This window comes from Trematomus bernacchii, unplaced genomic scaffold (genome assembly GCF_902827165.1).
Source record: "Trematomus bernacchii unplaced genomic scaffold, fTreBer1.1, whole genome shotgun sequence".
NCBI classification, from domain to species: Eukaryota; Metazoa; Chordata; class Actinopteri; order Perciformes; family Nototheniidae; genus Trematomus; species Trematomus bernacchii.
Window position 1 is genome coordinate 3525034 of NW_022987714.1, and position 11993 is coordinate 3537026.

The 11993-nt window shown below is 39.3% G+C and overlaps 1 protein-coding gene across 1 annotated transcript; it reads left to right on the forward strand.

The window, feature by feature from the left end:
- Positions 1-261: 261 nt before the first annotated feature.
- On the forward strand, positions 262-11938 carry zgc:162879 (ras and EF-hand domain-containing protein). The gene is made up of 17 exons (XM_034141356.1): positions 262-823; positions 4705-4857; positions 6608-6698; positions 7027-7122; positions 8245-8322; positions 8408-8523; positions 8626-8694; positions 9440-9521; positions 9648-9718; positions 9809-9998; positions 10079-10180; positions 10637-10784; positions 10869-10950; positions 11070-11184; positions 11265-11378; positions 11488-11564; positions 11647-11938. The coding sequence occupies exons 1-17, from the start codon at positions 492-494 to the stop codon at positions 11747-11749; spliced, it is 2019 nt and encodes a 672-aa protein (XP_033997247.1). The 5' UTR covers positions 262-491; the 3' UTR covers positions 11750-11938.
- Positions 11939-11993: the final 55 nt, after the last annotated feature.

An 11993-nucleotide genomic window follows, 5' to 3' on the forward strand; every position in this document is an offset into this window, starting at 1 on the left:
GCAGAAATGTCCATTTACAATATTAAAAAAGAATATTGCCACAATGTTAACATTTTGTAGGTTTTAATCATAGTTTTAATAGTCTTTTTTTGCTGATTCAGTCTCTTAGGGTGGCGTCAGAAACATTCTTCAGACGGAAAGGGAACAAAGAGGAGTATCTCTGATAACACTCTCATTCACACACCTTAAAGGTAAATAGAGACACGCACTTGCGTATGTGTTGTGTTTCTATTGTATTACAGAGTTACTCCACACAGCAGGCATACAGCAGGATTAAGCCCAATAAATAATATTTCTGCAGAAACCTGATAGAATCCAGGTAGGAAGAGGCACACAGGGTGCTTTTATTCGGAATACCCGCCTACACTTAGATTGGACCAATAAGAGGATCCTCCGACATTTAACGGAGGCTTTTATTGTGTTGGCACGCAGCCGAAGTGAGTCCGTGTGGGAAGAAGCCGGGTTTAATTTTAACTATTTGTATACTTTGTATGTGTTTTATCAATTTAAATATGGACCCACCCAGCCTTCATAGGTTATTTTCTGCTTGTGATGTGAACAAATCCGGTAAGATAGAGTACGAGGACTTCACGGTTGTCTGCCGGGAGCTGAACGTGTCCCAAACTGAGATCCAAACTTTGTTCGACAAGTTCGGTGGGGACCAGGACGGATACATCGACTACAGCATGTTTTCCTCCAGGTTTCAAGAGGTTTCTGAGACTCTGGATCTGGCGTCTTTTGGCGCTGGGTCGTTCCAAAACCAAGCGTGTCCGAGGGAAGAGTTTGTCGGCAGTGTTGATGCGGAGTCTCTTCTCCCCGAAAGGTAAACTCACATCCGGCTGACCGCTCCTGTTTACCTTTAGGATTTGGTAGCCAGCGGCTAATGATGTGTCATTTACTGCTCTGGAACCTGTTGCTGGACGTTTTCCCTCTTTCCTTTAACTTAAACATAGTTTATTTCAAAGTTATCAAGTCGGAAGCGCCTTGTAACTCATAAGCCACACATACACAACATATACCAGTGGTGTAAAGTAACATGTACATTTACTCAAGTACGGTACTTAAGTACACTTCTGAGGTACTTTACTTGAGTATTTTAATTGCATACTACTTTAGTACTTCGACCCAACTACAATTCAGAGTTAAATATTGTACTCACGCTCCACTTCATTTATGAAGTAGGCCTACCTGTAGCAGATCCGGCGCCTTGGGAGGGCCAGGCCCTCCCATTTGACATTCCTGCCCTCCCAATAAACACGTTTTATTTTATTTATAATTTTATTTTAAAATAATTAAAAAAAAAAAAAAAATGTTTTTAAATTATAAATAAACTGTGAACTTTAAGGCTCCGATGTATGTGATGTCAGATAGTAATAAGAGTAATACATGAAAAACAGATTTGTAAAATATCCATAAAGAAAAAGAAAATCGCTTTACAGTTCTGTTTCCTAGGGCAGTGGCGGAGCCATGGACATTTTCAGTGGGGTGGCCAGGATGGAACCAGTGATTTTGGGGTGGCATTGAAATCACTATTATATGAACATAAAAATACATCTCACTATAAAATAAGGGGTTATTTAAGGCACCTACTACAACACACCTCTACATTATTTTTGGATTAAGCTAGTGGTGGAATAGATCAAATAATATTCAGTATATCTAACTATTTGTTTCGTATTCCCACAGGCAAAGTATCAATGAAGCTTACATTATACAAATGTAGTGCAATATACAGACTGTTTAGCTTATGGTGATCAGCAGCCCTATGAGCTCATTCTCTCAGTGTATCATCAGGAATACAGAGACACACACACATCATTTAAATAAGAGTTTTTAAAATCAATTATTGGTTAAGAATAAACATCTTAAAGTAAATAACAATAAACAATAGCCCTTAACTCTGTAAGGCCCCCGGTTGTAATTTTACAACATTACTTTAAGCTATCCTAAAAAAGTCAGTAAATATTTTGTTTTTTTAAAAGATACATTTACATAGTCAAAAGGTCCTTTTGTTCAGCCTCACAATGCTATTGGGTAGTACATGTGTTTATAGGTCCTGCCCTCTGGCCATACATATAAGACTAACATTCCTGACAATAGATCTCAATAGTCATCTTTTATGGTGTAAATGCCTTTTTAATAATAACATTTTTGAATGGAACATTCTCAACACGAATGCATCAATCCAAATAAATATAACTTATGTGGGAAAATACTGTGTTTGAAATGTATAATTGAAATGAGATGTTAGCTTTTTTTTTTTATATATATATATATATATTGTATTCCAGTCTCCCTTCAGATATGTTAAGTGGCATTCAACACAATGCTGCTCACCTCCTTCAGTTGGGAGAAAAGCTGGTTCAGGTTCAGCATTATGGGGGGACAGGGCTGCTGAGCCTAGAGATGGATCTGTTGGTCCTGGCACCAGGGGGAGAGGGACAACTGATTTAGTTTGAATAGCTGCTAAAAATCTACCTGCATTTGTTAAATGTCAGCTAAAAGAGCAGTGAAATTAAAAACCTCTGCATTTTCTATATAGATATTAACAGTACTTAATGTCAGCTTAGTAAAAAAAACAACATAAAAAGTATTATTTACAATGGACTACGCTTTAGCTAACAGACTAATTTCCACCACTCATGGACCACACTCACCTTTTCTCTTGAAATACTGGGTGACATACTGTCGCCCTTTAGTCCCTCTCTCTTTTCTTTCTCTCCTTTCTTTTCTTGTTGAAAGCCTGACTTTGTAAGTTGTTGAGACATGTTAAGGCCGCTACACACCCACCTGAGACCAAAGAACACGTACTGAAGGCGTCCCGACTTTTACATCAACTACATCGCCTGCGCCGCCCACCTACGCCGCCCACCTACGCCGCCCACCTACGAACCCACCGCTAATACTTCAGTCGACGAGTGGCAATAACTGTCCTTACCAGCAGGCAGCGGTAGTGTGAACAGCCAATCAGAGCCAATCCAGCTCCGCCACTGCCTATGGGTGTTGAGAGATGTATCCATAGATCTCTTAATTTGGCTCTCAAAGTGCACCAGATTGATGCTTTTAACTTCAATATTAAAACAAAAATCTTCCCGGGGGAGCATGCCCCCGGACCCCCCTAGAGGAGGTTAGGTCCACCCCCCACTAAAAACAAATAGCACTTTACCCCTGCTTACACCTATATGCCGTGAGCTGATTATTGAGCCTTCATTGTAACAGTCGCGGGTACACTGTGTATTTGCGTGTGGGGAGTGTTACAGTAGAAAATTCCACTGTAGCACCCGGTGCCTTAATGGGAAACCCTACATGTTTGAGCAGCCTCTATGAAACGTCAAGCTACCCCACAGCACCCCCAAAAGAAAATCTCTGGCGCCGATACAGGCTGCGGCACATGACGGTTTTGTCATATGCCCTCCCTGTAGATTTGTTCTGGCGCCGGGTCTGAGTTACATGAATTATTGATAAACAATATGATCAACACTTAAATATGACCTTAGTTCCACCTTTACCATCTTGATAAACACATGATGGTATCAATAATTATAATCAAACTGCATGTTATATGATTCTGAAATGGGCAAATCTGCATAACAAGGACTTTTACTTTTAGTGCTTTAAATATAGTTGGATCCCAATACTTTTTTACTTTTACTTGAGTAACACTTTGAATACAGTACTTTTACTTGCGCACTTAACGCGCACATGACCAATGAGGGCACGAGATAAGTTTGTGCACAGATGGAAGGCTGACAGGCAGGTAGGCCATCCAGTTATTTTAGCCGGGCCGGCTAAAATGATTGGTTGTGCTTTTTACAGTATTACGGCTTCCTCAGATGACATTTTTTTTATGGATTTTTTGTCAAAGCACTTAAGATATTCATTGCTATTGGGATGTTAAGAGCATTCCATGGAATATAACAAAACGTGTATATTTCTTCCACCACTGAAAGATACACATTGAATTAACTAAGTGAATAAAGGTGTACCTTTTTATATGTTAATGGTTACATAATAGCTGGCATCCAACTGGCAAATGCGAAGTGGGATTCTTACTTTCAAAGTGGCCATTATGGAGAAGGAAAACTACAGATAAAACACTCTGACAACCATATGAACAGCTTTTGACTATAAACGGTTAGTATTTAGAACATAACATCTTACTACTGTATCATCAACCACATATCTTACATGCATTACTTCTGTATGGAAGTGTTTTCATAACAATGGTATTCAACAGATCTGCAAGTCAAACATATGTGAGAGGGACACATTTTCTCCAGTTGTTTTAGCAGATCTTAATACATGTGGACAAGAGACTGTGCTTATTAGTGTATGTTTTTCTGCTGCTGTTCAGGTCATATACTAACAATTATGCCTGTAAAGGAATTACTGAGCTTTATGTACATCCACCTGTTGCTGAGCCCAATACTGTGAGGCTAATGGTGATACTGTGTAGGAGTTGCACACATGATAATATGTTTTGTTTTATAAAATGTTGTTACTGATAAAGTTGACAATATTTAAATTCTACATTTTGCTAAAATAGGCCTATAAATGCTGCTTCTAGATACAATTTTGACATTTTACTGAAGGCAGGTGTTGGTAAGTATTCTGGTTAGTATTTGATAATAGAAACTACATTTTGGGTAGAAATGTAAGTGCCCCGTTTATTGCTGACAGTAACTGTTTGTCCTCCTCCCACAGTCTCAGGGAGCAGCTGGCGGATCTTTACCAGACCATTCACTCCTCTGCAAACAAAACGCTTCTGCAGCAGTATGAGGAAGTAATTCAATCCCTGATCAGTCTAAACCTGGAGAACAGACTGGAGTGTGAACAACTGGAGACCAGTATGAAGCGGTGAGCATAATGTGGGGTCAGTGCAGTTCAGAACATGTGTCCGGGGAAATGGAAAGAAAATGATTATGAAACTTTTTTAAACAATTGGCCACATTACAAAGGTGTTTATGATGATGGACACGTGGTGTTATGTGGCTAATGTTTCTGTATGAGCAAAAATGGTTAAAAGTTAATTTGTTGGACAGTTTACTTTTAGTTTCACATAATTCATTGAATCATAATTGTACTCAATGCAGCAAAACTTCCTGTAGATTAGTTTTCACCTCAGAGCTGCTGCCCTCTTGTGGCGGTAAACCACAGAGACTATTCATTCCCCAGGCACTGCCTCCACTGCAGCAACTGGGATTAACTGGTTAATTTAAACGACTAGTGTGTAGTAATCATGGGATGTATGGCAGAAATGTAATATAATAGTAATAATAAATATATTGGTATACATCGACATATAGAGCGGGTCTTCTTCCTGCCATGTTGTAGTGCCATATTTCTGCAGTAACCACGAAACTCCCAAATTTAAAATGTACCACCTTTTGGATAAATAGATTTCAATGTGTTTCTCACTGTATTCAAAGTCAAGTTCTTAGATACTGTACAGCGTTTTCAAGACACATTGTACAAACTCAATTCTGTAGTAAACACATTTTTTCTTTGAAAATTGAACTGAAGTCACTTCAGTGTCCTTGACACAGAAAAAAGATGCTTGACTATAATTTCAATGTAATATTTTTTACACTTGGTTACTGCTATTCAAGCTGAAGAACCTTAAGAATTATTTTAAATATAGGTTGTGTTTTAAAGAAAGACGTTAGTGACCTATCACATAGTACCTTTAATCCACTATTGAATTTCACTCCTACACACGGGAATAAACTCTGTACAAGCTGTTTTTGTTTAAGCTCTTTCTGTGGTTCAGTAACTACAGGGCATGAGAAAGGTGACATTCCTCATTCAAGGAAGAAGGAAGACTTAAATGTGCTGCCTGCCTTGTTATTTTAGTCATTTTACAAACTAGATACCCCCATCTATTGTACCTATGTTTCCACTATGTTGTGATGAATAGACGTTTGACATATTGTCCTTTTCAAAAAAATATACTAAACTAAAGCCATTATACATGGGGTATTATTTATAAATATTACCCCCCCCCCCCCACTGGTATGTTATTGTGTTGTCTGACGAGAGCACAGATGGGGCGAAGCTTGCGAGCTAGTTCAGGCAGTCAACTCGAGCACCAATCAGACATTAACACGTGACGCACCTCGTCCCTCTTACAACCAACCAAACACATTCTCCTAAACATGCCGCTCTATTTAAGCTGCCAGGTCTTCCTGCCTCTGCCTCGCTTATGCTGCTGCTGCCACTGCTGTGTTCACTTGCTATTGCTACGTTCATGTTCCTGCTGCTGTGTTTCATGTTGCTGCTGCTTGCCTGCCCCACCACCACCCCAGCTTCCACCCCAGCTTCCACCTGTAGGCTCGGGGGATAGTTATTTAATCATCACTCAATGTTCTTTGTAAATCTGTGGAGTGATGATGCCCGAGCCTAGACGCCAAACTCAAACTATACGCTGCTTCTAATAAACATATTAAGAAACACGTGAGTTGTCTGACTGAACAGTCACAACGGCAGCAAGTTCAAGTCAGTCAGGTAGAATTTTCAAATGAATTTTGGACCACTGTTGGAGATTCTGCTTTGATTTAGAAGCGGTGAGGCTGCCAACGAAATTGAACATACTTTTTTGTTCAAACAGAACTGAAGAGATGAACAACAGTCAGCTGACAGAACTGGAGGAAGATATTCAGCAGCAGCTTGCCAGAACAGAGGAGAGAGTACGAGACAATGTAAGTATGATACCTGCAGTATTAGAGTGGATGATGGCTCCTGTGATTTACACTTACATGTCTATAGAAAGGGAAATGTATCAAATCAGATAAAGTGGCTGTCGTAAAAGCAGCTGCAATTAAGCAATAAAAAGCAAGCTGAGAAATAGGCAGAAAAAAGTTTTCTATAGCAGAGAGCACATTTCTCTCTACCTGCATATTTGTGGTGTAGCACACAGCTGCAGGTTACAGGTTTCTCCACAAAGAGCCTCAGTGATGCAGATGAAAGCTTCTCTTCAAGGCCTGAGTCTGGCCGCGCCTCTTCACTTCTTTGGTTTCATGTTTGTAGGAGCATAAGAAAATGGAAGAAGTAATGGTGAATTTGCAGAGGAAGCACAAGAACGAGGTCACAGACCTTCATGCAACAGTGGCCAGACTGTTAAAGGTACGTTTCTCACAACCTGCATTTACCTTGTAAGAAGAAGTAGACTGATGAAGATGATGATTATGTTCTCTAAGATCATAAAAAAGAAGAGGAAAGCCAGGGTACCGGGAAAAACAAACCCTACACCTTTGCATATGCATCAAGGGCTCAATTTCTGCTGCAACAGACATCCACGTAAACACTTTCTCTAATTGTTTAGGTAAACTCTCAAAGGGCAACGTTTTAAAGACTATTCAGCCATTGTGAGAGAATGAGTCACTTTGATGAATTAGGGGTGCAGTGCAGGCTAGGGCTGTGCGATGATGGCAAAAATCATAATCACGATTATTTTGGTCAATAATTGATATCACGATTATTCAAAACGATTATCCATTTACTTTGAAAACATCCATTTATTGAAAAAAAAAAAATGTGAACAGTATGTTTTTAACAGTTGATTACCCTGAACTTTAAGTATAATTCAACTGAAAAACCAATAAAAAAAATTAAAATTATTACATTTTTTTTCTTTTTTTAAATAAAAATAATAATTGTTTTATTTCGATTACGTTGTTTTCGTAATCGTTGCAAGCCAAAATCGTAATCGAGATTAAAATACGATTAATTGCACAGCCCTAGTGCAGGCCATGCTATATTCCATAGTTTGTGCTAAAAAATAAAACTACATTCTTGCCCTGCACCTAAAGTGTCACTTTTCGTTTTATGTTAAAAACTTGCACTAGTTACAATAATATTATTTGTAAAAATGGAACATCACTGTCTCATACATGATTGCCAATAACAAAGACTAACATTTGGCAGGTTAAAAAAAGACTTGGCTATGTCTTATTTGACCATAGAGCACAAATTGAAAAGCATTTTTCACAGTAAACATGCTTTCTTTTACAAAGTGAGTTAAAAATTGTGCTTGGCAGTGGTCTTTATTTAAGAAGTCCCTCTTATTGTCTCTACACCATAGAGTAAATAAAACAATGTAAACGCAATAACTGTGCGGCACAATATTAATTATACAGGTCTGCAGTAGGGAATGTTCATATCCTTTTTTGTTTTATTAAAAACACATTGGCTTATCAATATTTGAAACTGTTTAACAGCCTTCTTGTGTAAATGTCTATTCTGAAGAGCCTAGAGGACTCTGATTCCAACGGTTCAAAGGAGGAGGTGGTCAGGCTGAACAGACGGGTCACTCATCTCTCACAGGTGAGTTCTCTGTTGTGATTGTTTTAGTTGAGTCACATGTATGTAGTGTAGAATTGTTCCAGTTATTCATCAAATCTCCCCACAGGAAAACGAGGATCTGCGGGCCTCTCTCCTCCAAGCCCAGACAAACATCGCTGTCCTGCACTCAGAGATGGACAAACTGAAGAACATGTACGCAGACCAGAAAGCTCAACATGGGAGGTGAGGCGGTGTCTTTAAACTCGACTCAACTCGTCAGTTTACACAATATACCATCCATCATCCAGTACAACATCTTGTTCATGTGGTGTTTTTTCTTTACAGAGAAACGGATGAATTGAAGAGGATGGTTATAGAATACCAGTCATATGCCAATCAGATTCAGATTCTCCAGTAAGTCTGCTCTTCTCTTCATGATGCTGTCTAGTGTGAACATTTAGGTAGTGCTTTTTTTGTGTGCAGTAATCAAGAATGCAGGGATTTGGAAGGTGTCAACACTTTCCAAAAAGTTCCAATAAAACGTTTATACTGTACAGGGTTCCTACGGTCATTAAAAACCTGGAAAAGTCATGGAAATTCAAAATGAAAATTCCAGGCCCTGGAAAAGTTATGGAAAACAATATTTTTCCCAAAGTTTTGGAAAAGTCATGGAAATGTAACTAAAGTTGCATCAAATATAATTTATATTTTATCTAATCGCTGAAATAGTAATACTATAATGATAATAAATACTGTATCGTATAGTAATGAAACGTAAAATAGCATTTAACTGTCGAGGTATTTTGCTGGTGAGAGATTTTAGTTGCTTTCGCGTGTAGAAGCTAGTAAGCCAACTATTTGATTTGTTTTTAGATAGGCACAACATGTTTCAGACCTTATTTTCCTGTTCCATGTTAAAATAAACCATTTTCAGTGGTACCGCTGAGAAAGAGTAATTTATTTTGGTCATGGAAAATTAGGTAAAGGTCATGGAAAAGTCATTGAAAATCATTGGTGAAAAAGTGTATGAACCCTGACTGTAGTAACCATCCTTGTTGTGAAGGCTTCGTATACCAAAACTAAGCAGAATCCTTTGTAAAACTGATAATAAATGGTACATGTATGTGACTGTGTTGTATTTTCTTGAACACATCATTAGGGCAACAAACAAAAAACTGTATGACAGCAACGACGGGCTGCGCTCTGCGTTGGCCAGTGAGGCGGTTGCAGCTAAAAGGAGGGTGAGTCCTGTTTTTCTGATACACTGACTTTACATCAGATAGAGGCTGACAATAAATAGTTTTCACTGGTTCAAGTGTTATACACTACAAAAGTTTCCTCCCTGACATTCCTAATCTGCTCAACAGCTGTCTCCCCAAAATGAAATCCCAGCCCGAAGGATGAAGCCCCTCCGACAGAGCACACTCAACCATAGCAGGTACATAAAGTTCTGTGGATCTGCCGATTGATCTCTCTGAATTAAATTGTCACAGCTAAAGCCAGCATGTGTGTTGATGCTTTGGTGCAGCTCGGAGCCGGATCCCAGCAAAACGGCTTTCTCTCATGTGTCCACCTGGGCGGATAAGTACCTGGACAGTGGAGTGTCGCTGCCCATGGACACGGCTGAGGGCTTGGGCAGCGATTACGACAGCGACGACAGTAGGGTCTCCGTGGAGACTGTGCACCACAGTTACTCCTATGTCCCGTCTGATATGGAGGTCAGATTTAAATAATGGCTCATGTTATGCTGGTAAACTGTGACAACTTTTAAATAAGTATTTACTTTTCTCTGTTACAGATTTCAGAAATGCAATCTGAAGCCACAGTTTCAGTAGCTCCCAGCAAAGCAAACTCTATCACATCGTCACTACGAAGACGTTTGTCTGCATTTTCTACAAAGGTACAGCTTTTTGATGCATAATAACCTCCTTCCCAGTTAGTGTTAATGCAGGGATTTGTATTTTATCACAATTTCAAATAGAATAAATGTAGTTTAAAATATCACGTTTTCTGCACTTCTGACAGTGCGGTTTTTGTCGTGACACCCAAAACAAAGCTAGGTTTAATAAAAGAGTGATCTATCCTCTGTGTTTAACAGTCCCAACAAATTAGAATTAGCCTTTTTATTGAAAAAACAAATAGAAATATGGCAGAGGAAAGTTTACAAAAATAGTTAATCATCATCAGGCTTAGTGCTAATTGTTCTTGTTTTTCTAGGCCACTTACTTTGGTGAAGAATAAACATTCCCAATCAACCAACCAAATGCTTACTGCTTTCTTTATAAATGATCACTAAAACCTGAGATTTTCCACATTAAATTGGACAAGCTTGTTATCTTGTGTTGTAATTCTGAAGCATATAGGAGCGGACATAGAAGAAGAAGGTGTGGGCGCGGCTCCGATGTACCGTCTGGTGTTAGCCGGAGACGCAGGAGCGGGGAAGTCCAGCTTCCTGCTGCGACTGACTCTCAACGAGTTCAGGGGAGACATGCAGACAACGCTGGGTAAGAGCCACCGCAATGACATCACATGTAATCCAACACTCATTCTTGATTTCACATGTGTAAAACTGCTTTTTTGGTTCTCAGGAGTTGATTTTCAAATTAAGAGGATGCTTGTAGATGGAGAGAGGACGAGTCTGCAGATCTGGGACACAGCAGGGCAGGAGAGGTATCATCAGGAAGTTACAAATGGAAAAAAACATGGTGTTATCTATTCAAATTGTTGCTTTTAATGACTCAAGATGGTAAAATACACAAGAGTAAAAACAGCGTTTCTTTGGATTGTAGGTTTCGTAGTATTGCCAGGTCTTATTTCCGTAAAGCTCATGGAGTCCTGCTCCTCTACGACGTCACCTCAGAAAGCAGCTTCCTGAACGTCAGAGAGTGGGTGGATCAGATTCAGGTAACAGTGGAAATGTTGCATGAAAAGTCAAATAGTGACACCACCTAATATATTAAACAATGTTGTTTGTTTTAATACAGGATTCAACAGAGGAGAAAATCCCCATGTGTGTTATTGGAAACAAGGTGGACCTCAGAGAGCAGCTTCCAGAGGGGAGCTGTGTGAGCAGTATTCACGGAGAGAAGCTAGCCAAGGTGTGTAGCTGTTCATTCCACCTGATTAAACCGTGTGTATACAGACACCCAGCCTCCGGGTGTCTAAATAAACTGCCTTCAGTCAGGTATGTCGATGCTTTGCTTGCAGGCATACGGCGCCCTGTTCTGCGAGACGAGTGCCAAAGAGGGAACCAACGTCGTGGAGACAGTGCTTCATCTCGCCAGGTAGGAGGCCAGAGAGATGGAGAGTTTGAGCTTTCCCTTCACACACCATGGCAACACTTTGACTTGTTTCTGATTCCCACAGAGAGGTGAAGAAAAATGTCACACTGAGGCGGCAGTCAGATTCTCAGGTCAGACTGAGTCCATCCGGCCAGAAGAAATCGCTCAACGCCTGCTGTGGACTGTAGACTTATCTGTAGATATGATAAAGTGATTTCTATTTTATGATGAAGAACATAGTTTTCCTACATATTTTAACCTTTAAAATATGTAGGAAAACAAGCCTTAAATATAATATTTTCATAAATATTCATTATCTGATCAAAATAAAGATTTCTATTGTTGGAAAATTGCACATGTAAAAATAAAAATGATAAAATGTAATCATGCTATATATTCTTAGATTGTATATGTACTTAGTAGTAAAGTCTT

Excerpts from the sequence above, each read along its gene's own strand:
- zgc:162879 (XM_034141356.1), top strand. The coding sequence starts at position 492 with ATGTGTTTTATCAATTTAAATATGGACCCACCCAGCCTTCATAGGTTA. Across the intron at positions 10,785-10,868 it reads AGACATGCAGACAACGCTGG|GAGTTGATTTTCAAATTAAG; the intron begins GTAAGAGCCACC and ends TTTGGTTCTCAG. Across the intron at positions 11,185-11,264 it reads AGTGGGTGGATCAGATTCAG|GATTCAACAGAGGAGAAAAT; the intron begins GTAACAGTGGAA and ends GTTTTAATACAG.